This window comes from Lepidochelys olivacea (genome assembly GCF_965140295.1).
Source record: "Lepidochelys olivacea isolate rLepOli2 genome assembly, chromosome: 14".
In the NCBI taxonomy this organism is placed as follows: domain Eukaryota; kingdom Metazoa; phylum Chordata; order Testudines; family Cheloniidae; genus Lepidochelys; species Lepidochelys olivacea.
This window is the reverse complement of record NC_140424.1, coordinates 16,562,202-16,590,084: the sequence shown is the minus strand read 5'-3', so window position 1 is coordinate 16,590,084 and position 27,883 is coordinate 16,562,202. Positions and strand designations below refer to the sequence as shown.

General features: G+C 42.1%; 1 protein-coding gene across 1 annotated transcript in view; it reads left to right on the top strand.

Annotated features, from left to right (window-relative positions):
* UBE2O (ubiquitin conjugating enzyme E2 O) overlaps nucleotides 1–27,883 on the top strand; it is a 91,454-nt gene that overhangs the window by 33,884 nt on the left and 29,687 nt on the right. Inside the window, exons 2-3 of the mRNA XM_084648212.1 lie at nucleotides 16,966–17,025; nucleotides 27,221–27,331. Coding sequence (XP_084504338.1) covers nucleotides 16,966–17,025; nucleotides 27,221–27,331 — 171 coding nt within the window. The remainder of the gene's footprint in view (nucleotides 1–16,965; nucleotides 17,026–27,220; nucleotides 27,332–27,883) is intronic.

Here is a 27,883-nt window from a genome sequence, read left to right as displayed (position 1 = left end):
AGATCCTCAGTAGCTGCTATCTTTGGCCCCTACGCTGCCTGATGTGTAGAATACAGCAGGGTCACACCTGCATTGCGAACTAGACTTCACCATGACCCGAAGCCAAGCTCTTCGGTTGTAAAAGCTAATGACTGTCATACAAAAGGAAATTTCTATTTTTAACCCAGAGAAGCTACCTTGATGCATGTGCACTTCATTGAGTGGATTGTTCTGCCCTAACTTGGGGTTTGTCAGCTTCACTGTCCTAGTATGTAATTGAACAGCAAGACTGTGCAATGTGTTTTTGTGAGATGCTATGCTTCAATGGTGTGAGATACTAACCCAGAATAATTCCCTAGATATTCACTTGCTGGAGTGGCCTCATTTCTGAACAGGACTTTAGAAAAGAAACTGTCAGCCCCAAGTACTTGCTGCCCAGTATTGACTTTGCAGGCTGTAGCATGACACAGCTTTTGTTATGGTCTCAGCTAGAGCTATTTATATATTGCCTTTCAGTGTTACTGTTTCTCTCTCTCCCACCGGCTTCACAAAACAGTACTTCTAAAGAAATGAAAATGGTAACCCTAGCTGGGTATGCTAGTAACTAGACTAGTGTCCAGGTCAGAATTTGGTCTTTTAAGCAACACCAAAAGCCTAGATCCAAACATTGCTGAATGTGGAGGTTTGCAAGCAAGCAGTATCCATTCTTTCGGAATGTTAGGGGTGTTTGGATTCAACCCCGCTGAGGTTTGAGCTGCAAATAGGGTCTGAACCAGTTTGGAGTTTTGATTCAATTCTGTCTCTGAAGAACTTAAACCAGAATAAATTATTTAAATCAAATGCTGCTGTTTTTTCTTTGTGGGGTAAGAACTAAGGAGGTCAGGAAATGCAGAATGTGTGTGTTTGGGGAGCTGTTGATTCAGAGATATTCATGGGGCCCTAAGTGAAGGGGAAGGAACAGCAGGCTTTATTACACTAGCTCAAGGGTTCTCAAACTTAATTGCACCACGACCTTCTTCTGACAACAAAAATTACTACACAACCTCAGGAAGTGGTGGCCTGAGCCTGCCCAAGCCCCACTGCCCCAGGCAGGGGGGCCAAACCCCAAGGGCTTCAGCCCCAGACGGGGCCTGTAACCTGAGCCCCACCACCCAGGGCTGAAGCCCTCAGGCTTCGACTTCAGCTCCGGGCAGTTGGGCTGGGGCTTCGGCCCCACACCCTACCAAGTCTAATGCCAGCCCTGGTGACCCCTTACAGGTGTGGCATTGCTGCCATCCAGCCAAAGAGCTCTGGGTGTGTTCAGAATTTTAAACCGTTTCATAAATAAAATGCTGTTCAGAAGGTCTGAATAAATGTACATCTTTCCTACCTTTCAAACATATACCACAGGAAATGGGCAGGGTGGAATCTAACCTAACTTGACATGCTGTCTCATTTCTAACTTCCACAGTCTCTGATCCTGATATGTTTGGTTTCAGAGTAGCAGCCGTTTTAGTCTGTATCCGATGAAGTGGGCTGTAGCCCACGAAAACTTATGCTCAAATAAATTTGTTAGTCTCTAAGGTGCCACAAGTACTCCTGTTCTTTTTGATATGTTTGGGAGGAGAACTGGGTAAATCTGCTGCTTAAAAAACAAACAAAACCCAAGCCATTCATTGCCTCTTTTCAATCTAGTATTACAGATTTGCTTCTGAAGCGTGATATATGTTCAGTAAAGTGTGTAAATCTCAAAATCTATGAGTGTGCGTACTGGAGGTAAGACATGCCTTGTAGCTGACGCTTCCAAGCAATGAGACTGGTAAACATGAATGTTTATATCTCATTAAGACATCCCAAGATCAGTCTGCCTCTCTGCTGACTTCTTGTTCTCGTATCGGCTGTTTGCAGCATGTGCTGCATTTGAATAATTGTTCACAATTAGAGGCTAATGTAAATGGCTCTTCTGTAGTCACCGCAGCAGCACATGAGCCAACCAATCTGAAAATGGACGTGGTGGCTTTTCAGTTGACACATCTCCTTTTTGCTGTTCTGAAGCTGTTTGTAAGGTGGATTCTTGCTGCAAATTAGCAGTGAGTCTGCCCACGCAATGTTCACCTAATTGGGGGCATATCTTTCAAAATAACAGAACAGTTTAGCTTCCAAGTGCATGTGTGTACTGGGGGAGGGGAATTAATCACGAACAAAGTGATATGTTGGTTAAACAAAACCCTATCGTTTGTTTGAAAAAGGGTTTGGATGGAAATAATCACAAACATGGTTTGGGTAAAACGTGTAAAGCAGGCCAGTGTTTTAGCAATATTTTTTATTTATGTAGCACTCTTTCCTCCATCTCTCAAAGGTGAGTAAACCTAATTAGCTGTACTGAACAGATGAGGTAAAATATTTAAATATCTGTCCATGTTGATCTGACCATCCAACTTTTGTGTTAACAGCTTTTCTTTGACTTGTCCTAGGAGGTAGATCAGTTCGGGTGCAGTTCAAATCACTTTCTTGCTGTGCTTTGCAATGGTGTCTCACTTGTCAGATGGGCAGATGCTAGATGACTTTTTATGATCAGATTTACTCACCAAACTGAGTGCTGGAATCAGAGCAATCCAGCACAAGGGTAGAAAGCCCTTGCATAATAACTGGCTGCTTCTCTCTCTGCTCTTAAGCCAGAGTGTATGTACTTCAAAATTCTTTTTTGCTTCAGGTTGATGGATGTGCTACAAGAAAAATTTGTCCACATCCCAAGGCAGAGTGATATTTAAACCATAAAGTAATAGCAAAGGTAATGAATCCAAAGAGTCAAGACTTCAGAGGCTGAAAAATTTCCCCAACTCACTCTCAAAGCTCATGGCCAGATTTTCTCTTTTACAATAAATCTTCTCTGTTGTTCCAAAAATGTTTCCTAATACAATATCTGCAGATTGTCTCCCTGCCCTTCCCCATCCAGATTTTAATTGACACTGCCAAATAAATATTACCTTCACTTCTAGATGTTGACTCAGGTATCTGAACCAGACTTGAGGCTTCCACAGCTGTGTTCTTCAGTCCCATTCAAATCAGGATACTATTACCAAATTGGCCTGGGTTTCTGGGCTAAGTAGGTGGGGTGCAGTACCCTTTCCCTGTCTTTCGGTACCGTCTGATCAGTCGTGGTTGGGATGTCTAGCCTTTTTTTCAGAATAGGTTCTTGGTAGGTTCTGCTGTTGCTGTGCCAGTGTTGAGACAGCCTTACCGTGGAAAAAAGTGCTGACCCATATACAGGTGAAATGGTGTTTCTGCCTCTATACTAACCATCTTCTTCCTGTGTCTATCTTTGTAAACAGAAATGTTGTGTATATTTTTTTATCTTAGTTAAGTAACATAGTGCCATCTAGTGCTGGTCTTAAGAATTAAAGAGAACCATGATTAAAGAGAGCATGTAGGAGAGAGACGACTTCAGTTGCCCTGCTCTTTTAGGAGAACACTTGCTTCTTGAACCTGTCCCCTCCTAGCAGCAGGGCACTTGATAGGAAGAGATTCGTTAGGTCTGTTTTGATGTGGCTTGGGTGGCTAGGCAGTTGATTTCCCCTTCCTATTTTTCAAATAAAGAATAGCGCTTTCATGCTCTCGTGCTGTCACGTGTTCCCTTTGTACATGCTTGGAAGGATGGATTAGATTGGTATTGGTAAATGTCAGTAAACTTCCGTTTCACTGTATATACACACAAACTGGTGAAAAGACATTTTCATTGATGATTGAAATATACAGATAGGCAAACTAAGAAAAATGCTGCATGAGAACCTATTAAAGTTTAATTTAAGGATATTTACTTTGTGTATTTTTACATGTGATGTAGACAACTTGTGTTTTTAACAGTTATAAAACTTTAACTTTTTGAATCCCAGTGTCTTCTATCATTGAATACTTGTCTGACCCTCCCATAATTTCCTGCAACTGTGGAAATTTAAATTGCTAAAAATAAAAATGCTTACAAATATTGATGTTCTGTCAAAATTATAATATGAAAATACATTGAATTCTGCCAAATCTGTATTATATCTTCTTCTCTCCTCTCCCCCCCCCACCACACACATACAGAAATGTATGAATGTGTGTATGAATTAAAATATATAAACCCATATTTGGGGATGGGGAGGCAAGACTATATATAAAAATAGCAGGTCTTCAAAAGATCCATGTTTTCCTGGAGAAGAATGAATGTTTTTATAATCCTTTTTCTCCAGGAAAGCTCGATTTCCTTGCTATAGAGCGTGGCATGTACACAGTTTATAATTAAAACTGATGCGTGAACTTTCTCTCTTCTGAGCTGCTGCTGTACAGTAGTCTGGAAAGGTTGAGAGCCCTAATGTAGAGTACTGATCAGTCTTGTTTGCCTTGCCTTTGAATAGTTGCAACTGAGAAGACCCAGAGAAAGACAGCAAAATGGTTACTGTACTATGGGTAATATGTTGATAGGAAAGACTGAGCTTGTTTAGTCTGAAGAGAAGAAGAAGAAGAAGGGACTTGAGCAACAGATACAATTTAAACCAATCACATGCTCCACGAATTTAAAACTTCCAGATATTTCTTCATGAAATGTGGAGGTCGCCTGTCAAGCATGCCATCTAGGGAGATTAGAAAGGCTGATGGTATGGCTGGAGTTTAAAAAGATCAGTCGAAGTGACCATCCTAGAACACTGGCAGTTATGTAAGCTAAAGACAGTATTATGGAGTTAGCTATTCAAATCTGTTTTTTCATAATATCTGCTGATCAGCAGTAAGTGTTAGGATTCCCTCATCTCAATTCCCTCCCCTCCCCTCTCTCCACTGCATGTTATTTCATAAATGACTCTTGGTAGGTAGGAAGTGTTATGGAGTGCATATGGAGGCAGAATACTAAACCAGGTGGGCCTATAATTTGATCTAACACAACTTGTGAGTGTTTCGTTGGGAGAATCCTTTTGCAAACTGTTCCATGTCTAAAATGTAAAACACAGTTCATACTGCTTTGTTGTAATTGGCATGTCTTGTGGCTTTCTTACTGAAAAATGCCTACTTCGTGATGCTGTTAGAAATTATAAACAGGTTCAGAGTCTGCTTCCCTAATGACTAGGGAAACTGTACTGTATTAAAGTCCATTTTTAGTGGGGATTTCATAATACAAAAAGGGAGGGAGGCAGTTGGGCTACCTAACTCCCCTGTATGCATTTTGAAAATCTCCTCTGTGGATTATCCAGTCATTATGGAATCTTTTTTTACATCTGTTAAAGAAGCCGCAAGTGGAGGCATGTTCTCTCATGTTCTCCCACAGTGCGTTTCAAGCTATGACACTTTTTGAGGTAGCTGTCCGCTGTCTCTGGGTGGGTGGGTGTTTTAAAACAACTGATCCTTGGGCACTTTGTAAATCTGTTTAATTTTAGCAGAGCTCCTTTGGAATGGGTCTGCTGGCCCTGAGCATCACCTGAAGTCTCTAGTGTGGCTCCAGGCTCAGCCACAGAAGAGAACATGTTTACATCTGTCTCAGCTCTTGCCCACCTGAGGTTACATTCCAGTGTCACCTCCTGTAAAACAGTGTTTTGCATTGTTCACTTGGCTTTCTGGCCAGCTCCTGTATGCTTTTGAATTGATTTGGAAAAAAAAATGTAAAATCCCCTTGTGCTTTAGGAGAGTCGTAATGTTTGCCTGCTTTTCACTTAAACATGGAGTAAGCACTGTCTAGTGAAAACCACTTTAGGACTTAAGTAGGGAGCTGAGCATTCCCGGATGATGGACCCTGAGAAATAGTCAGTTGGAAGGTCCAGGATACCTTGTATGTGAGATCATTAATGCAGGATATCTCTGCCAAAGATTTTTGTGTTTAATAAAACAAACAAACCCTTCCTACATCTTTAACAAGAGGCTTTCGGTTACAGTACTTTGAGATACCTGGGTGAGAGGCACTTTGTAAAAGTGTAAAGTGTTCTCTGTCCCCACTTTGCAGATTAGACAAATTACTGTGCCTCAGTTTCCTAAAATCACACTAACCCAGAGTCAGAGGTGGGAACACAACTCAGATCTCCTGTTCTGTTCTGATCTCACACCTTGAATCAGGAAGCTGCCTCCTAGTGTCTTGTCAAACACTTAGGGCTTGCCTACACTTAAAATGCTGCAGCAGCACAGTTGTAGGGCTTCAGTGAACTCGCTACCTATGCTGACGGGAGTGGGTTCTCCTGTCAACATGGGCAACCCACCTCCCCGAGAGGCAGTAGGTAGGTTGATGGGAGAATTCTTCTAGCACTGTCTACACTAGGGTTTTAACTGCGTCGCTCAGGGGTGTGGATTTTTCATATTCCTGAGTAATGTAGTTATACTGACCTAATTTCCTAGTCTAGACCAGACCTTAATCAGGGAGCGATCTGGAGCCTTATTCCAGGAGGGTACAATATATTTCAAATAGACTGTGGTCCTTTCAACTTCCTGATAGTAGACCAGACTTTGAGCTTCTCACCTGGAATAGGTTGCAGGTGAGCCTCAGAGTAGATATTTGTGCCCTGTAGGAATAATCTGGAGATGCCACTGCCTATAACTCATCAATCAATCAATTGGGAGCATCATTGACTCTCTTGTGTAGTTTAATAGCTCCCAGCTTGTTATAATCTTCTGACTTCAGCCCCATTGGGTTATAAGATTCCAGTTTCAGGCAGTATTTGTTCTTTCCAGTGGTCTGATTAGCTTCCCTCCATAAACCCCTTTCCCCAACTACACAACCATCCACCCCTTCAGGACATGCTGTGTTAGGAGTGAAGCTAATCTGAACCACTTCTAGGATTGTACAGAACGCTGACCCAAAACCTGTGGGTGGTTGGTGACAGGAGGATTTCTGGTTGATCCTCTTAATGTTCAAAATTATCCACAAAATTTTCAGCTCTCCCAGTTTCTCCCATAGTCATAAAGTTGAAGGGCAGAAAGGGGATTTATCATCTAATCTGACCTCCTATGTATCATCGGCCTCTAAAGCCACCTAGCACTCACTCACTAAACTCACCTTTCTCCCTTTTCCCAAATTTTTTGGCAAATGTTTCCTATATGATACAGTAGGGTCCGTGTAACACAAGTGCCTCTCTGAAGCTTATGCTCAAATAAATTTGTTAGTCTCTAAGGTGCCACAAGTACTCCTGTTCTTTTTTTCTAAAGGGAAGTAACTTAAAGTACAAAGGGGGAAAATAGAGCATATGCCATGAAATAGAACACATGCTGTATAAGTATCTCTGACATAACATTACTAGCTACGCATTATTATTAAATCCCATTGGGAACTTCTGTTTCAGTAGCTCCTGATGCTTCAGACCAAACTTGGAATCTTCATTGTCTAACTTTATGCATTCAGACCTATGTTTCGGGCAGCTAAATAGCTGTGTTAAGCACTGAAGTGTTTAATTTAGGCACCTATATATGAATTTAAACACTTGGAACTAAAACAGCAGTTTAGCAGGATCAGTGTGGATTTTGGTGACTAAAGTTAGAAAATTTAAAGATTGGAAATTCAGTCCCAGTTGCTGCTCTATTTAGCATCTTTAAATTTGGATTTAGGAGTCTCATTTTAGTAGCCAAATTTTGAAAACATGGCCCTTACCTCCCACCCATCTTCTTGTGTGTCAAAGATGAGAAAATTATGGATCTAAGTGAGCAAGTCACCGTAAAGACTTGCAAGGAGACCTGCTCCTCCCATATTAGCCCAAAGACACAAAACCAAGGTCACTTATATTCAAGCATTGTTACCTGCCCAATTTAGGGCTCGCTCACGCGCGCTCTCTCTCTCTCTCTTCCTTCCCCTTTGGGTACAATGCCCCTCTATGGGTTAACGGGACCTTGTCCCAATAAAGGAGCCTTTATCACACAGTAAACATTCTTTAATTGTTGTTAAATGCATGTACAAGTTTATCAGCAGAATACACACACACCAAGCATCTAATGCTCACCACTCCTAATAGAGCAGACAGATGTCTCTCAATGTCCAGTCAGGATCCGATCTCGTCCAGGGTTGTGGCTTCCACAGTCTTTGGTCTTGAGCTGTATCCCAGAGTTAAGTTCCTACAAGCTTGTTTCCTGTCCCTCATTATATAGTTAACATGGCATTTCCCTTATCTATGCCATAACCAATTATTTTACTCAAAGCATAGCTATGCAAAAACACTAGCCAGTCATTTTCACTATATGAAAATTCACATGCCTAAGACTGCCTACTCATTAGCATTTGTGGTTTTCAAAGTTAGCAAAAACTTCTCAAGGTCTACTTATCTTTGTTTCATTAGTGGAATAAATTTGCACCAGCAAAACCTTATACTTTTTATTATTGGGAAGAAGCTGCAGAAACTCGATGATAACTTGTGCATTCTCTCCCATTCTCATGACATTATGAATATATATCTATCCCTGTTCGTAATGCTGCAGCTGATATTTTTCTATCTGTCTGTCAAGGCCGAATTCTCCTGACTCTGTAGTTTTTTGTTTTCAACTTATGGTGGCTAAACATAAAAGATGGCTGCAGGTTATATTAAGTCCATACACAAGAAGGCTGTGGGTCATGTCAAGGCCAGGCCTCTCGTTCTAACATTTGGTGACATCCACACACTTTAGAATAGTGATGTCTGAATTAAGATAGATTGGGGCGGGGGGGGGGGGGGATAGCTTTTTTTGGAGGGGAGGTTGGAAGAAAGGGGTGGAATGCATGTGCTCCAGTGGATTCTGGAATCTCATTAAGGATTTTTTTGGAAAGGCAGCAGATTGAGGAAGGAGGGTATTTATTTGCTATCCCTGTAGCACCTCACCAGCAGGGAGAAGAGGGTTAATTACATTGAATAGCTTCACAGCTGGCTGTCAGAGTAGCTGCCTACTTGGGAAGGAAGCACTGCTTCTAGCACAACCCCTTTGGAAAAAGCTTGGCTTTCATGAATTTTTAACTGCGGAAGAGGCATCGTGTTTGGGGGATGGAGTTAATTGAAAAGTGGGGCAAGAGAGAGTTGGAGGATGGGGGTAAGGGGACTGAAAGAATGAACAAGGCAGATTCAGGTCCTCGTTCCCTGGTGTTATCAGGGAGAGCGCTGCAATACTTCATTACCTGTTGCTGCAGTAGACTCTTTCCCAAATCTTTGTTGCTAACTTGATTTTTTTTCTCTTCCCTAGCCTTGGAACTACAGGTTTCCATGGCAACTTCAGAGGTGCTGAGTATATGATACCCCTTAAAAATAGAAATGCAACATGGGGATGGTTGGCTATTTTCAACTGGGGCAGTGACCTGGAGAGACATCCAGAGGAAGCACATTAGTTTTTAATTTTTGATATGGGTACAACATGTTGATTTGTTAAGGTCTGCATTCCGTGCAGGAAACCCTGTTTGGAGGAGACTAAAACCATGGACATTAGAGCTAGGAAAAGTCAACAGACAATCCAAGCTCTCTCTCCCTGGTCAGGGCAGGACTGAATAAATAAAGATGAGGACTGAAATGGATGGTGACACAATAAAGCTACTTTATCCTCACTTAGCCTCATCCCCGGTCAGGGCAGGACTGAATAAATAAAGATGAGGACTGAAATGGATGGTGACACAATAAAGCTACTTTATCCTCACTTAGCCTCAAGCTTTTCATGGAAAAGGAGATTCTGGAACAATGGTAAATTCTAAGTGTAACTGATTCTTTCTCTCCTCGTCTTTCATTTCACTAACAATGAAAGCTTATCATCCCCCCTGCCCCCCTGCACAAAATGTACTTGTCCACCCTTTCTTTAGGTGTCTGAGCAAGATTTACATGTATTTAGCAAGAGTGCTTGAAACTGATCTTTTAAAGGCCATGACACAAGATGATGGCGTGGGGTGGTGCAAAGCACCAGGCCATGTGAGAGGAAGGAGAAATAAATAGAGATAGCCATCAGGCCAGTGCAAGTCACAATTGGCTTACTAGCATTCTTGATGATAATATCATTTACTCAATTTCACTTCAGACCAAACTAATAGAAATAGTTGCAGTAAGATAAAAGTCGGATGGGAAGAACTGATTCACTCATCTAGCCCATCACCATGCCAGACAGAACGTAACTGTTCATATTTTCTAGAGTTTCTGCTAAAAGCAGGCAGTCTCTGCTTTGTTTTTCAGGTGTGGGAGGAAAATGCCTTGCATTTTCTTTTTATGAAAGGCTGCCATCTGCCCTTAGGTTCTAAAAAGGATCTTTCTTATTCTCTTCTCACTGCTGCTCCTCCATGTTAACATTTATATTGCCAGAGTTAATTCTCATTGCATATAATAAAATATGCATACTCAGACACTAACTAGTGGGTATAATCAAGACTGGTTATTTTCTCCCCACCTTTTTATTGCAGCACACTCCTGTTCTGGTCATATCTGCTAACTACATATTATGTTTGTGTTACCTGAATTTTTTTGCTGGTGAAAGGTGATGGACAGCCTTGGAGGCTGGAGTCTCAGCTTGGGTTGCGTACAGGGCAAGTTGCCTTCTTATTGTCATCCCTGCTAGTTTCCAAACTCCTAAATTGGAGAGCATCTCTGTAAGGGTATAGTTCAATCTCCAGGACCCATTTGGTCAGTGGCTCCTCTCCTCTGAGCCTACAAGAGGTGTAGCTGTGGTGCCTTTTTGTGATGTGGGTGCCCGTCCATAAGTAGCTGAAAAGAAACAATTAACTTCCCATAGGATACATTTGTTCTTAATACTGTTGCTTGTTTCTCCAGGTTAAGCTTGTTCTCTAGCTTGCAAATCTCACTTCATCCTGAGCAGAGAACAGACTATTATCATATGTGACAGTGTTGCCTGCTTATCCTGAAAACTTGCTCTGCAGCTGCCACTCTTCATGGTTGTCTTTTTTTTTTTTTTTTTTTTTCCCCATGCAGAAATACTTTTCACTTTATTCCTGTGGAAACTGAAGTTAAAATATCCCATCACTGCCCCAAGGGGCGAAAAGGCAAATGTCATGTATTTGTGTATATATGTGTGCATGTATTTTCCCCTGTATTTTGATTAGATAACAAGTGACCACTTAGACTCCTCCTCTTCCCCCCCCACCCCCCAAAAAAAAAATCTGTGGAGAAAAAAGAAAAGGAGTACTTGTTTGTGGCACCTTAGAGACTAACCAATTTATTTGAGCATGAGCTTTCGTGAGCTACAGCTCACTTCTTCGGATGCATACTGTGGAAACTGCAGAAAACATTATATATACACAGAGACCATGAAACAATACCTCCTCCCACCCCACTGTCCTGCTGGTAATAGCTTATCTAAAGTGATCATCAAGTTGGGCCATTTCCAGCACAAATCCAGGTTTTCTCCCCCTCCGCCCCCCAACACACAAACTCACTCTCCTGCTGGTAATAGCCCATCCAAAGTGACAACTCTCTACACAATGTGCATGATAATCAAGGTGGGCCATTTCCTGCACAAATCCAGGTTCTCTCACCCCCTCACCCCCTTCCAAAAACCACACACACAAACTCACTCTCCTGCTGGTAATAGCTCATCCAAAGTGACCACTCTCCCTACAATGTGCATGGTAATCAAGGTGGGCCATGTCCAGCACAAATCCAGGCACACACACACAAACTCACTCTCCTGCTGGCAGTAGCTCATCCAAACTGACCACTCTCCAAGTTTAAATCCAAGTTTAACCAGAACGTCTTGGGGGGGGGGGGGCGGGTAGGAAAAAACAAGGGGAAATAGGCTACCTTGCATAATGACTTAGCCACTCCCAGTCTCTATTTAAGCCTAAATTGATAGTATCCAATTTGCAAATGAATTCCAATTCAGCAGTTTCTCGCTGGAGTCTGGATTTGAAGTTTTTTTGTTTTAAGATAGCAACCTTCATGTCTATTTCCACCTTGATTATCATGCACATTTGTAGGGAGATTTCAGAGTAACAGCCGTGTTAGTCTGTATTCGCAAAAAGAAAAGGAGTACTTGTGGCACCTTTGGATGAGCTATTGCCAGCAGGAGAGTGAGTTTGTGTGTGTTTGTGTCCCCCGGGAAAAAGCGGGGGGTGCGTGAGAGAGCCTGGATTTGTGCTGGACATGGCCCACCTTGATTACCATGCACATTGTAGGGAGAGTGGTCACTTTGGATGAGCTATTACCAGCAGGAGAGTGAGTTTGTGTGTTGGGGGGCGGAGGGGGAGAAAACCTGGATTTGTGCTGGAAATGGCCCAACTTGATGATCACTTTAGATAAGCTATTACCAGCAGGAGAGTGGGGTGGGAGGAGGTATTGTTTCATGGTCTCTGTGTATATATAATGTTTTCTGCAGTTTCCACAGTATGCATCCGATAAAGTGAGCTGTAGCTCATGAAAGCTTATGCTCAAATAAATTGGTTAGTCTCTAAGGTGCCACAAGTACTCCTTTTCTTTTTGCGAATATAGACTAACACGGCTGTTACTCTGAAATCTGTGGAGAAAGTGTCTCATTCTGGTGGTGAAATTCCGAGCATAACCAAAGTACTAGCTTGAAAATTTAGTTATATTCAAAATGTAGACACTTGTTGATTTTAAGCATATGAGTGTGTGTCCTATTTCAGAGAACTCTCTGAGGACTTGTATTGCTGTTTTGTATAAAATAAACACACAGGTTATATTGTTTGAGTACCAACAGAGCTAGTTGTTCAAAAAACAATCTCAATAGCATTTCTGTTAAGGAAAGATTTGCCATTTATGGCTTCAAAATAGATTGCTACTTTACCTGACACAGTTCTTGGCATTTGTGACTATTCTGAATCATCCAAACAAATTGCTCTGCTTTGATCTGTAACATAGAGGGTGGCTGTCTGAGAGGAAATCTCATTAGCTTTAATGAGTTAAGTGGTTAAATCCTCATGTATCACAATGAGAATTTAACCCTTGCATATCCAGAATAGTCTACAAAGACCAGTAGAAAGAAAAGGAGTACTTGTGGCACCTTAGAGACTAACCAATTTATTAGAGCATAGATCACCAGTAGGTACTTTTTTAGAAGTTGTGCATATAGTAACAACTCCGGTTTTAAAACTGGAATAAATTGTTTCATAAATATCAGCTGTTAACTTGCTGCTAAAAGTAAGTGATTAAATGATTTGTATTCCTCCCACCCTATTGTCAGAAAGAAGGACAAAGTGTTATCAGACCTGGAAAGAGATGTTGCAAACTAACATTTCTCTGCTAAAATTAGGATGGTGCCTTTTTGGCTGTGGATTTGCTGCAAAGCTCAAAGTCAGGTATATTACACGATGCTGAGTGCTGTCAATCTGGGACAAAGCATCTGATTAGTGGAAAGACATGGCTGAATGCCACAGCTACTCAAGAATAGCAAAGCCAGGTGCCTATTCAAGGAATTGCGATTTCAGGTTCCTACCGGCATTATCAAGGCATGTGACTTGAATGCAGAAACCTCATCACGGTATTGATTTTCAAAGAGAAATATAGCAAATGAGATGTAGGTTTAAAAGTACTCTAAATATTTTGTTACATAGTTTTAACTGCGGGGCCTGTACTTCAGTTGAAGACAGCATTGGTCTGCTCGGCACAAACAGAGGAGGAGAAGGAGAGGAAACTTGAGTGAGTTGAATATTGGATATTCACGAAAAGGCACCCTATTTTTAATCTTTTTTTCTTTGATTTGGTTTTCTCTGGGATTTGGTAGCCTTCTGTGTAATGGCAGATTTTCTAAATATTATGATAGGATATCGGGTGCTGGAATCTTGCATGCAGATGTAGCACTGTTTTGCTCACTCATCCTGGCAACCAAACCAGGTGAATCTTATTGGCTGCACTAGAGACATATAAAATCGTTGAGTTTTGCTTAGGGCAGAGAGTTTTAGAATCCGGGACAGAGACAGGCTGCAGACAGCACCTCTAGTGCATTGCATTATAGGAAAAAGAAAAGGAGTACTTGTGGCACCTTAGAGACTAACCAATTTATTTGAGCATGAGCTTTCGTGAGCTACCAGCAGGAAAGTGAGTTTGTGTGTGTATGGGGGTGGGGGGGATGTGAGAACCTGGATTTGTGCTGGAAATGGCCCACCTTAATTATGCACATTGTAGGGAGAATGGTCACTTTGGATGAGTTATTACCAGCAGGATAGTGAGTTTGTGTGTGTGGTTTTTGGGAGGGGGGTGAGGGGGTGAGAGAACCTGGATTTGTGCAGGAAATGGCCCAACTTTATTATCATGCACATTGTGTAAAGAGTTGTCACTTTGGATGGGCTATCACCAGCAGGAGAGTGAATTTGTGTGGGGGGGTGGAGGGTGAGAAAACCTGGATTTGTGCTGGAAATGGCCCACCTGATGATCACTTTAGATAAGCTATTACCAGCAGGACAGTGGGGTGGGAGGAGGTATTTTTTCATATTCTCTGTGTATAAATAAAGTCTGCTGCAGTTTCCATGGCATGCATCTGATGAAGTGAGCTGTAGCTCACGAGAGCTCATGCTCAAATAAATTGGTTAGTCTCTAAGGTGCCACAAGTACTCCTTTTCTTTTTGCGAATACAGACTAACACGGCTGTTACTCTGAAACCTGCATTATAGGAAGGCTCCGAAGATGGGGCTGTTTTTGTTTAAGTTAACAGTGAAGAAAAATCCCCGGAACGGGTATATATTCAGGCCACTTTGTTCATGAGTTTGTGTGTGTAAACTGTTTGGAGCAGGCTGGGAACAATATTTGTTTACAACTTTTTATTGTAATAAGTTTCCGAAACGTTTAAGTTCAATCACTCTTGCTTGACATAACATCCTGTCACCATTAGGGATCCACCAGACACTATATTTATAACAAAGAAGTGTGATTTAGTAAGTAATGTTTAATTTATGTTATGGTGTTTTTCAACACCAGTGTCATTGCAATTAAATTATTCTAATGCATGTTAAAATATAAGCGTAAATGGTACACTTTGAATAACAGAATAAGTTAATTCTTTAGGATATCAGAGTGCAGTTTATGGCTGAGTATTTATTGGAATGTAAACACTGTAATCACCTGTGGTTTATTGTTAAAATAACTATGTACTTGTAGTACCTTTTCACTGAAGAATTTCTAACCGCTTTACAAAACTTAACCCTCACTACTCCTGAGAGTTTGGGGGAGGAGATGGAGGAAATATCACCAACAGACATAAGAAATTAACATGCTCAAAGATATACAGTGGTAGAGCGTTCTGACTCCCAGTCCCGTTTTAACCATTCAACTCATTATAGTTAATTGTGTGTGTTACTTTATGGGTTTTCAGTAAAATATGACCGTACATAGTAGGATGTTTGGTTCCAGCACTTGCCCTTAGATTACAAGTTTCTGACTAAATCGCTAATCCAAACCTCAGGCTACAGCTTGGATTTCCACCAAATGCCAATGAAGCAGTATTGAATTTTGGGATAGAGATTGATGGGGAAAAGCAGTTCATAGCTTCCAAGGTCAGAAGGGACCATTTGTCTGACCGCCTGTATAATTTAAGCCATAGAACATCCCAAAATAATTCCTTGAGCATATATTTTTAGAAAAACATCCAGTCTTGATTTTAAAGTTGTCCGTGAAAGGGAATCCACAATAACCCTTGGCAAAAACAACGAGGAATCTGGTGGCACCTTAAAGACTAACAGATTTATTTGGGCATAAGCTTTCATGGGTAAAAAACCCCCACTTCTCCACGAAAGCTTATGCCCAAATATATCTGTTAGTCTTTAAGGACTCTTCATTGTTTTTGTGGATACAGACTAACACGCTACCCCTCTGATACTTGGAACCCTTGGCAAGTTTTTTCCAGTGTTTTGATAGATGATGCAGTGTTAAAAGTTTGTCTTGAAAGTAAGATGCTAATCAGTAGTTCTATCCTCAATTCTTGTAGATCCCAGAACACTTGTCCAAAAGGGCTGTAATGGTATTTAACACATTTTCAGGGATGAAAATGCTGTACAGACAATAGTTAACATGCCTTTGCAACACCTCTGGAAACTACGTTGGTATTCCCGTGTTTAACTGAGATTGTGATCTGTCTAAGGCTGCATTAGATCATTGGCAGAACTGGGGTTAGAATTCAGAAGTACCTGTCTCTTACTACTACATTTTAGTCCGCCAAACCACGTTGCCTCATCCCCTCCCTGCCTCAGTTCAGTGAGTTCTGATGCCCAAGGCTGTGTGTGAACTATTGCTGAGCATGTAATGATTGTTCAGCTACTCCATTTGCTGCCACAGTCGCTTTGGAAGTAATTTCTAACTCATTACTGTAAAGTGCTTTGAGAAGTTTGAAGGGGGATATACATGAACAAATCTTAGCCTCTGCTTTTAATGGTGTGTTCTGATACAAGAATTTTGTTTTGCCTGGACGATGGGACTGCTGAGTGAAACAGAAGGCATAAACAATGTCTCGTATATTGTAGATGATAACTTCTTAAAAATTTTTTGCTGCAGGGCTAGAGAATCTCTGCACTTGACTGGTTTTAAGGGGAGTGTGTGCTGTGATGGGAAAGCACAATAATACAAATCACGTCCCTAGCTAGTTAAGATGTGGCTTTCCAAGAGCTGCACAAGATGCTCTTGGCTAAATGGGATTACCACAGAGTTTTGGGGTATTGTGTGTGATGCTTAACTGGTTAGATGAATAGTACAAGACAAAGGGAAACTAGCCTTTGTGATCCACTTTCACCTGTATCACCACACACACCGCCCTCCACCACAGGATACTGAAATGTGGATTGGGAGAGCCAGGAACTTAGTCAAGATTTCTGTGTCCTATTCCTGGTGTTGCAGCATAATTGATTTGCAGCAAAACTATGGACAGATCACTTAATTGCCATGTTTCAGAGCTACAAAATGGGTATAATGCCTGCCTTGAAAGGTGCTGAGAGGGTTAATCCAGTGCCTATAAAAGCACTTTGCAAGCCTCTGCTGAAATGCTCTATATTCCAGAAGCATGAAGTATTAACAGCTAAATAGACCATTTCACTCACTTTGTCCTAGTTTTTCATCAAATGTCATCTGAGGTCACTAAACCTGGTCTCTTTTTTTTCCTCTTTTCTCCTAGCTGAAGCTTGAGGATCGCTCGGTGGTCCCTCGGGATGTGGTCAGACACATGAGCTCAAATGTAAGTGCTGCTTTTAAAAGATCATGATACTGCTGCATGGATATCTAAGACTGGCCAAAACACCTAAGTTGAAGTCAGACACACCCAGAAAGCATCCAACAGCTTCATTTTTTAGTGTATTAACAGATAGCAAACTATGGTTAGAAATGCAGTATCAGTCATAGTGCGTAACTGGAAGAGATGGAAGCCTCTTGAGTAGGTGAGGCTGATAATCTCACATAATTGGACAAAAAGCTTGCCTATCCTCTGAACTTTAAATTTGAAGGACGAGTCTCCCTGCACCCATAATGGTGAAGCATCCCACATAGTTCATAACGATGGCCATACTGGGTAAGACCAAAGATCCAGCAAGCCCAGTATTCTGTCTCTGGCAGTGGCTTCAGAAGGAATGAACAGAACAGGGCAATTTATCAAGTGATCCATCCTCTGTCGTCCAGTCCCAGCTTCTGGCAGTTGGAGATGTAGGGACAGCTAGGGCATGGGGTTGCGTCCCATCTTGGCTAATAGGCTTTGACAGACCTGTTCTTCATGAACTTATCTAATTCTTTTTTGAACCCCAGTTATACTCTTGGTCTTCACAACTTCCCCTGGCAACAAGTTCCACAGGGTGACTGTGCATTGTGTGAAGAAATACTTCCTTTTGTTTGTTTTAAACCTGCTGTCTGTTATTCTCATCGGGTGACCCCTTAGTTCTTGTGTTACGTAAAAGGGTAAATAATACTTCCTTATGCACTTCCTCCACACTGTTTGTGATTTGATAGACCTCTATCAGATCCCTCCTTAGTCATCTCTTTTCTAAAATGAACGGTTCCAGGCGAGGTCTACACTACACATTTATTTCCATATAGCACGTCACTCGGGTGTGAAAAATCCGAACCCCTGAACGACGTAGTTATACCCACGTTAACCCCCACATGCACAGCACCGTGTTAGTGAGAGAGCTCCTGTCAACATAGCTACCGCCTCTCTGAGGTGGAGTTATTAAGCTGATGAGAGAGCTCTCTTCCATCAGCTTAGAGCATCTTCATTAGAAGCACTACAGTAGTGCAGCTGCGATGAAGTTTGTAGTGTACACCTGCCCCCAGACTTTTTAATCTCTCCTCATACGGAAGCTGTTCTGTACCCCTAATAGTTTTTGTTGCCCTTCTCTGCACCTGTTCCATTTCTGATTTTTCTTTTTTTGTGATGAGGTGACCAAAACTGCGCGCAGTATTCAAGGTGTGGGCATGCCATGGATTTCTATAGTGGCATTATATTTCTGTCTTATCTATCTCTTTCTTAATGGTTCTTAACATTCTGTTGGCTTTTTTTGACTGCTGCTGCACACTGAGTGGATGTTTTCAGGGAATTATCCACAGTGACTCCAAGATCTTTTTCTTGAGTGATAACAGCTAATGTACACCCCCCCATCATTTTGTATGTATACTTGGGGAATTGTTTTCCAAAGTGCGTTACTTTATTACTTATCAGCATTGAATTTAACCTGCCATTTTGTTGCCCAGTCACCCAGTTTTGTGAGATCCCTTTGTGACTCTTCAGTCAGCTTTGGACTTAACTATCTTGAGTAATATAGTATTGTCTGCACATTTTTCCATCTCACTTATGAATATGTTGAACAGCACTGGTCCCAGTACAGATCTCTGGGCGAACCCTGCTATTTACCTCTCTCCATTGTGAAAAATTACCATTTATTCCTACTCTTTTGTTTTCCTATCTTTTAACCAGTTACTGATCCATGAGAGGACCTTCCCTCTTATTCCTATGACTGCTTACTTTGCTTAAGAGCCTTTGGTGACGCACCTTGTCAAAGGCTTTCTGAAAGTCCAGCTACACTATATCCACTGGATCACTCTTGGTCACATGCTTGTTGACTCCTTCAGAGAATTCTGATAGATTGGTGAGGCAATGATTTCCCTTTACAAAGCCATATTGACGTTTCCCCAGCATATTGTGTTTATCTATGTGTCTGATTTTGTTCTTTACTATAGTTTCAACCAATTGGCCTAGTGCTGAAGTTAAGTTTACTAGGCTGTAATTACCAGGATCACCTCTGAAGCCTTTTTTAAAAAATCAGCATTATATTAGCTACCCTCCAGTCATCTGGTACAGAGGCTGATTTAAGTAATAGGTTACCTACCATGGTTAGTAGTTCTGCAATTTCATATTGGCGTTCCTTCAGAACCCTTGGGTGAATACCATCTGGTCCTGGTGACTTATTACTGATTGCTTTATCGCTTTCCTCCAAAACCACCTCTACTGAAGCCTCAGTCTGGGACAGTTCCTCAGATTTGTCACCTAAAAAAAATGGCTCAGGCATGGGGATCTCCCCCATAACCTCTGCAGTGAACACTGATTCAAAGAAATCATGTAGCTTCTCTGCAACAGCCTGGTCTCTCTCAAGTGCTCTCTTAGCACCTTGATCGTCAAGTGGCCACTTTGACTGTTTGGCAGGTATCCTGCTTCTGCTTTACTTAACAAAAAGGTTGCTGTCCGTTTTTGTGTGCTTGGCTAGTTGCTCTTCAGATTCTTTCTTGGTCTGCCTTATACTTTTACACTTGACTTGTCAGAGTTTAAGGTCCTTTCTATTTTCCTCTCCAGGATTTGATTTCCAATTTTAATGGATGCCTTTTTGCTTCTAACCACCTCTTTTACTCTGTTGTTTAGCCATGGTGGTATTTGTCTGGTCCTCTTGTTTTTGTTTTTTAATTTGCACTATACACTTAGTTTGAGTCTCTGTTTATGGTATTTTTAAATAGTATCCATGCCACTTGCAGGCATTTCACCCTTGTGATTGTTTCTTTACATTTGCGTTTAACTAGCTTTCTCTTTATGTAGTTCCCCTCTTTGAAGTTAAATGCAACCATGGTGGGTTTCTCTGCCATTTTTCCCCATACAAGGATGTTAAATTTAATTACATTATGGTCACTATTACCAAGCATTTCAGCTCTGTGCACATCTTGGGCCCGATCCGGTGTTTCATTTAGGACTAAATCAAGAACTACCTCTCCCATTGTGGGTTGCAGGACAAGCTGCTCCAAGAAGCAATCATTTAATGTGTCTAGAAATTTTATCTCTGCATTCCGTCCTGAGGAGACACATACCCAATCAATATGAGGATAGTTGAAATCCCCCATTATTATTGCATTTTCTGTTTTTGTGGGCTCTTCAATCTTGAGCATTTCATAGTCACTGCTCTGGTCATGTGGTCAGTAATCTATTCCTACTGCTAAACTCTTATTGTTCAAGCATGGAATTTCTATCCACAGAGATTCTATGGTAAAATTTGATTCATTTAAGATTTTGTTCTTTGACTTTAGGCTTTCTTTCACATATGGTGCCACTCCCACACCAGTGCAACCTAGTCTGTCATTCCTATGTGTATTGTACCCTGATATTACCATGTCCCATTGATTATCCTCATTCTACCAAGTTTTCATGATGCCTATTACATCAATTTCCTCATTTAATGCCAGGCACTCTAGTTCATCCATCTTAATATTTAGACTTCTAGCATTTGTATATAAGCACTTGTACATTTTGTCAGTGTTCAGTGGTTTGCCTTCATGCGTGATATTTAAGTGGGACTCTTTTACGCTCACCCATGGGGCGGCGGTGAAGGTGGTGCAGAATGCTTTTTGGAAGCAGCAGTTCGCTTGACACTTTGTCTTTACACCCACCTTGGTATGTGCTGGAGCATTAATTAGAGACTGTGCCATAGGAGCTGACCCAGCATTGGAGCAACATAAGAGCTCCCAATACCATGTTGAGGGTAAGGGGTGTGGCTCTTGCTTCTGGTGTCTGGACTTGAAAGGTTGGTGGGTTTTTTGTTGTGAGTGGGGGATGGGGCAAAGGTGAAGTGGGAGTCCCACACTGTATGAGGTTGGTACCAGAGGCTCTTCCATTTTCCCTGCTCACCTGAAGCTGGGTTGGTTGGCTATCTCATCTGCACATAGTTTCTTGCTTTTAAACCTGTATATATCCTGCCTTTTCACATTCTGGGCACAGAATTCGCGAGCAATGTGCCCGTGGATTTAGCTCAAGTCTTGTCCATCACATGCAACACTCCTGCTGTTTTGCAAGGGAAGACTTGTTTCATTATAAAGTTTAAGTCCATACAGTAGTTCCACATACTGGTTGAATCACCTCTCTAGGTACTGCATCTGAGCTTAGTTAAATTAAAATTCATCCTGTGCCTGGTACCTTTCTACAAGACTAGCAGAGTCCTCATTGGAGACATATTACCATAAAACTCTTTCATGACCCCAGCATTTAGCATGCCCATATACATGTAAAATATTCTCTTTATCCATTGGAAGTAAAATTTCCAAGGTCTAGTGTAGCACTTGCAAAGGAAACAGAGTTTTGTGGTGCAGTTAGCATAACTTCCCATATTCCTGAATGGGAAGAAGTGTCTCTTGAGAGATCTTTCAAAATAGATCTCCAGTGGGTGCTCTCTGTACAACTGACCTCGGAAAACAGGTGTGACAACTCCATGGGCTCTTGAGGCAAGACGTAGCTAAAAGTGTCCAGTATAGCCAATTCAGCAGAATGGAGCTGGTGCTTAAACAGCAGACCACAAGCTTTCCTCTTCCCCAATGTTGTTTTAAGTCCTATTTGCGATGTTGTAGAATGTTACGGCATTAGCACTCAATCGGAGATGTGTGGATTTGATTGCATGAGGGGAATATCAAGGATGTTCAATATCTGTCCTCAAATGAAGCCATATGATCTCTTTAGGAATTTAGCTAGCCTGGCAGTATTTTGCAGTTGCAAACTCCGTCCCTACTTATTCTGACGTGTATTTTCTCCCAACTTCCTCTCCAATGTCAGACCCACTGGTGGTGCGGTGAGATAGACAGCTGGCCACTAACTTTATCACAAGTGGTATGACCTGTATGTGTAATAAAGGGGCGATTAAGGACGCATTCCAGTACCTGGCAGTAAATGGGCACTGTTGCATTTCATTTTTACTCTGAGGGACACTCACTGACAAGTTTTCCTTTTGTTTACCCTCCGTTGCCTTTCTTTTACTGTCTTCCTAGAAGGTTGAAATGATTTGTTTCTACTGGTATTTCTTCTCTTCTCCCCCTCCCTCCCTTGGCAAATGTTTTCTGTCCTTTCACACTTTCCTTTTTGAATGAGCTGAGGATAATATGCTGTCTCACTTATTTCATGTGTGTGCTAATGTGTGATGTCTTACTGTGCCAAAATTGCTATCTTGCACACTGTCACCTCAGGTGTAGATCTGAGCATTTAACTACCTGCCATCACTCGATCCTTTCCAATATGTGGCTGGTCTTAATTTTTCATTGATGGCATGGTGTGGTTTAAAAAAAATGCAACCAACACAAGTCATTTTCTTCTCTTCCTAGCCTTTCATACGGCTGTGTTTTGGATGGGACGGTGAACTGGACAAATGAAAGCTTCCCCATCCCAAACTTGGGCATTTCTCTGGCATGATATGTGCTGTGGGGACAATGATGGATGCACAGGAATGTTTTCATTGCAACAAAGGGTGCTTGACTCATCTAGCGCTCAGGACTCAATTAAGCTGTGATTGATCGTGTGCTAATGGGCACGGTGCTGGATTTCCAGTTCCATCCATTCATCATTGGCTCATGAGAAATTGATTTTAGAACGGAACAGTGAAATCTTGACTCTCCATTTTCCTGTGACCTTCCCCTTTATCTTGAATAGAATAGAACAGGGCACAGTTCCACCTGACTGAGGCTGACCGTGTGGAGGCTTCGGGGAAATCTATAGTTAAAACCCTGTATTATTGCACAAGACACATGCTGGCTTGGTCTCACTTTGAAAATGAATCACTCGGCCCCATTCTAACCTGGTGGAATGAATCAGCAGGAAAAGTTGTAGCCAGCAGGTTCTGCTCCTCAAGGATTAGTGTCTCTGTAACTGTGCCTTAGTGGGTCACAACTGAGGATGCCAAATTCAGGACAAACTGCTAGAAATAGGACAAACACAACCCAAAACTGGTGGTTATTCTTTTCTAAAGTATACCAAAGCAGCCATAAAAGTAAAGTCCTGTTTCACCACACTGGCTAACAAGAAAACATAAAGGCAGTTTCTTCAGGCATTCCAGTTCTTATATCACCACCAAGAAAACTGGATTCAGGGATGAGTGGTTCTTTACAACCAGTTTCAGCAGGCTCTTCTGATCCCAAAGCACCAGCCACACACCCAGGTCAATATATAACTTCGCTCTTACCCAAAAATAATGCTGGTGCCAATCCTTTAGTATCTAAAATCTAAAGGTTTATTCATAAAAAGAAAGAGAGGCTACAGTTGAAATTGGTTAAAGGAATCAATTACATATAGTAATGGCAAAGTTCTTGGTTCAGGCTTGTAGCAGTGATGGAATAAACTGCTGGCTTAAGTCAAGTCTCTGGAATACATCCACCACTTGGATGGGTCATTCAGTCCTTTGTTCAGAGCTTCAGTTTGTAGCAAAGTTCCTCCAGAGGTAAGAAGCAGGATTGAAGACAAAATGGAGGGGTTTCCAGGGCCTTTTATAGCTTTTGCAATGTGGAGGGCATCCCATTGTTCTCACTGTGGGAAAATTACACAATTTGGAGTTTGGGTCACATGGGCAAGTCCTGTGTGCATCATTTTGCCTGGTCACAGTAGGAAATTCCATTAAGTGTAGATGGGCATCTCCCATGGTCCATTGTCAGTTAAATGTTCTTTTGATGGGCCACTCCATTTGAATAGTCCCTCCAAGATGTACTGGCTAGCTACCTTATGGCATTACCCCAAGAGCAAACAGTTGAAATCCAAGTATAAAGCCAATACTTATAACTTCAAATACAAAAACGATACATGCGTACAGATAGCATAATCATGACTAGCAAATCATAACCTTATCATAGACACCTCACTCGACAATCTTTGTACAATATTTGCTGCAGATATAGAACAGTGTTTGCAACAATGATCTATATGGTCATATTTTAATCAGATAACGTCACAGTCTCGTAATAAAATAAGTTAAGAACATCCAAGTAATTGGAGGGGAGGCACTGAGGAAGGGTGGCACAGATGGGGTGTCCTGGGGTGTAACCCCTGCATGTTCTCCAAAGTCACTCTCTCTCCCATACAATCACTTAGAGCCCTGCTTCTGAGCACCTGTCCAAGGGGAGGGACAAGCTGAACTAAGCCACACAGTGATTTAAAACGAGATCTGTAGATGACAGAATATGAAGGTTCCGAAGTGGGCCACCTTCAAATCTCTTATCTGCTAAAGCAAGGGGGCTTGCCCAGTTGGAGACTTGGTCTCTCATAACCCTAGGCCAGTGTGGACTGGAAGCGCTATGGGGGATGCATATTCACTTTAGATTAGCAGGAGCTTCCTGCTGACTGACCCAAGAACCATGACTGACTCCGAAAGGAGTCTCCACCAGAGAGGGGCTAGGGAAGAGGGGAATGGAAAACTGGAGCAGATAGGTGTAATAAAGTGGGAAGCTAGGGGAACCTCCCTGCTTGTCCTTGGCTGGAATTGTGTATGGAGAAATTCCAATTGAAAATACAAATTAAAAATTGAACAACTTGTTTTGAAGACACTTGTTTCTGTAATTTCTCTGCATCCAATGCAGCAGCAGCTTTTTGCCTCATCTCAGCAGAGCCGAGCAATAAGGTTGAGCCTACCTCTGTAACAAGCTCAGCACAAGACGGCTGCTAAGCAATCTCCACGCTTCATCTGCTGATCCTCTGTTCTTTCAATAACAGTGTTAGTCATGAGACCCCTGGAAATAGGCAGGGAGCAGAGGCAGGGGACTAGGGCACATAGCCAGACACTGGCAGGCTTGCTGTATAATGCAGAGTCCCTGCTCTATACCACAGAGGCTCTTTCCTGTTCAGTATTTTAATGTGATGTGCCTTGGAAAGCTTTGGTCAGTGAGTGGGAAATGGACATGGTATGAGACAGACTAAACCAGTAGAGAATTCTCTGAACTACTTATGACGTGATTATTTTTTGGTGAGTGGCAGATAAATGCAAGTGCAGTGAAGGCATTTCTATGTCACCTATTGATAAGATGTTGAGTGTACTATTGTGCCTTTTCCATTAGAAATGAAGAACGGGGGAGGGGGACCCCGAGATCATTTGGTAGAAATTGCAGCCTCTAGAACATAATGCTTTGTTGGCTCCTAGAACTCTCCTAGCACTCACTGTCTGATGCACAGAAATCATATCTCCTGAGATGAGTGAAATTCTGAAATGTTCATCATAAACCAACATTTTCAGGTTCTTTTACCTGGAATTACAAAGTAAAAACTAGAAATAAAAGTATTAAATGATAAGGAACAATATCATGGGGTTTATCAAATCTAAGACCATTCTGGGGCAGACCAGAGGCAAGTAGTCGCATGCAAAGTAATGAGCCACTGCAGTTGACTTCCTAAAGGTGAGACTTGCTGTCCAAGTCTTGTTTGTCCTGTGGCTTGAAGTAAGCTAGCAGCTGCTGTCTGGGAAAATAGTTGAGCACGGCTCTGGCAAAGCTATGCTTAATCTTTGAATGCAGTTGTTGACAGCAGGGTTTCCCTGTCTATGGTAGTCAGGGTTTTTTGTTTCAGAGCTGTGCTATTCCAATCAAACTACAGAGCCCTACATTACTGAGTAATGCTGGCACCATTATGCTAGGGAGAAGAGCAGAGATGTGCTGTTGCCAACACACATTATAGGGGTGGGGGTAAATGAGCTTCCCTCTCTTGATCCCCCTCTTCTTGGCTGTCTGGAGGAGAACAGATGAATGATTTCTCTCCCTGCATCTCACTGCCTCAAGCCCTGTATTCTGCCTAGGAAGGATGAAGGGAATCCAGACAGCTCTGGTTCATTTGCTGAGCAATCTATTCAGATATTATCCTGGACAGTCCCCATCTGTATTTGTGAAGTTCCTTCCTATGACTGGCTGTCCCTGAGACCAGGCAGAGTGAATTGAGCACCAAAAAACGTGTGGATTTTTAAAAAGCTGCATGTGGCTCCAGATGCAGGGCTTGAGTAAATAAATCTGTTAGAAAGGACAGAATGTTTGTGGAATGAGCTAGCTCATTCAGTACTTGTACAGTGTCAGCTCTTCAAAGTGTGCGTTCTCTTATTTCCATTAATAGTAGACCTTGATGTTTGAGATCAGGACAGCTACTGAAGCCAATGAGAGCAATGCATTCTCCACACCATCCCTTAGTCCGGTTTTGTAATGGACTATGGTCATGAACATATAAAACTATTGATTGTGTCAGGAGGGCAGAGTAGCTGCCAGAGTCTGCTACCAGAATGTTTGGGTTAGCTTCTCTTCCTTGGAGAGCTAAACCGTATGTGTGTGTTTGTGAAATGTGTACGTGTTACTGTAGAACCCTTTCTAAAGGCTCACGTCTAAAGCTCAGCTTTTTTTTAACTGAAGATTTGATCATTGGTCCCCACTAAAAAGTGAGCGACGGTAGATGATGTTTTTTGTTTGGACCAACAAGTAAGTTGTTCGGCTTGAAATCTTGTGACTTAATACATTTGGTCCAGTGAAAGATGCCAGCTTCTCTACTGCATTGGCTGCCAGCTGTAGGGTGAAGACAAATAAGTAAAGTGTGTTGAATAGGAAACTCTCAGAGTAAAAAGGCAACAAACTGTTTTATAGCTTCTTGGCATCTGGCACTCATGCTCTGCCCTCTGTTTGGAGCTTTACCTGTGGGAGGAAATCCTGTGGAGTCGTAGTGAATTGTTCCGTTGAGCGTGACAGTAACAGGACACCATTTATCTGGGAGCCAAGCTACAGGGGACTCAAGTGCTAAACTGGTGAACAAGCAGCAGCTGTTTTACGTTGCCAGCTGAACGAGCTGTCTCCTTACACAAGCAGAGGCAGGAATTCATAGGTTGCTGCAGCAACAGCCAGTTAAAATTATCACTGGGAAGAAGGGGTTTTTTAACCTAACACACACCCCCCCCGCACTCAATCCTTGACTTCAGACTGCTTTACATTTCTGGGTGCAGTGATCCCTCCAGAACAGGGTTATTGGGGGAAGTTTGCACTGCTTCTGTCAGTGCTGTCTGCTCTGAGGATAAATAGAGGGTTTCACCCATCCAGGGCTGTCAGTTCTGCACCTTTCACCTGCGTGCAGTTGACCTATCACTTGAGAATTTTCCCCGGTTACTGACCCTTTTCCCCCACCCCCTCTCTCTTTGCATTTTCAGGACAGCCAGTGCGGGACTGTAATCGATGTAAACATAGAGTGTGCTGTGAAACTGGTAGGAACCAACTGTATCCTCTATCCTGTCAACAGCAAAGACCTACAGCATATCTGGGTGAGAACACAGCCACAATCCTTCTCCTCTCCTCCCAGGGGAGCTAGGGGTTTGGTACCTCGCAGGGATGGTGGTGTACCCCAGGCAAGCAGCGCCCCTTGCAAGATGGACACTTCAGTGTTTTGTTGTACACCTGTGACTTGGCTTTATTCTAAATCTACCAGAAATGTCCTTACTGCCGGAGGAAAGTGTAGCATCCAACCCCTTCCCTCCTGTGTTTCTGATCATACTGCTAGATCCCATTAGACTGAGAAGACTGTCAGTATCAAATGGTCTGAGACGCTTCTGCGTTGTGATTAGCTGATGGGATCACCTGACCCTGGCAGTCCCATGACAATGACACAGTCCTAAGCTGCAACACATAGTTACTATATCAACAGGTTACAGAAATGTTTAAAAGCAAATCTTTTTTTTTGGTCCGGCTGAAGCAGACTGAGGCATACCTGGTTTTGAGTGGGTGGGTGATTGCAAAACGATAAATTGAAGGCGAAGATTTTCCCTGTTTGTTTCCTTCACTGAGTTGAGAAAATAGACTGGAAACAAGCGTCTTTC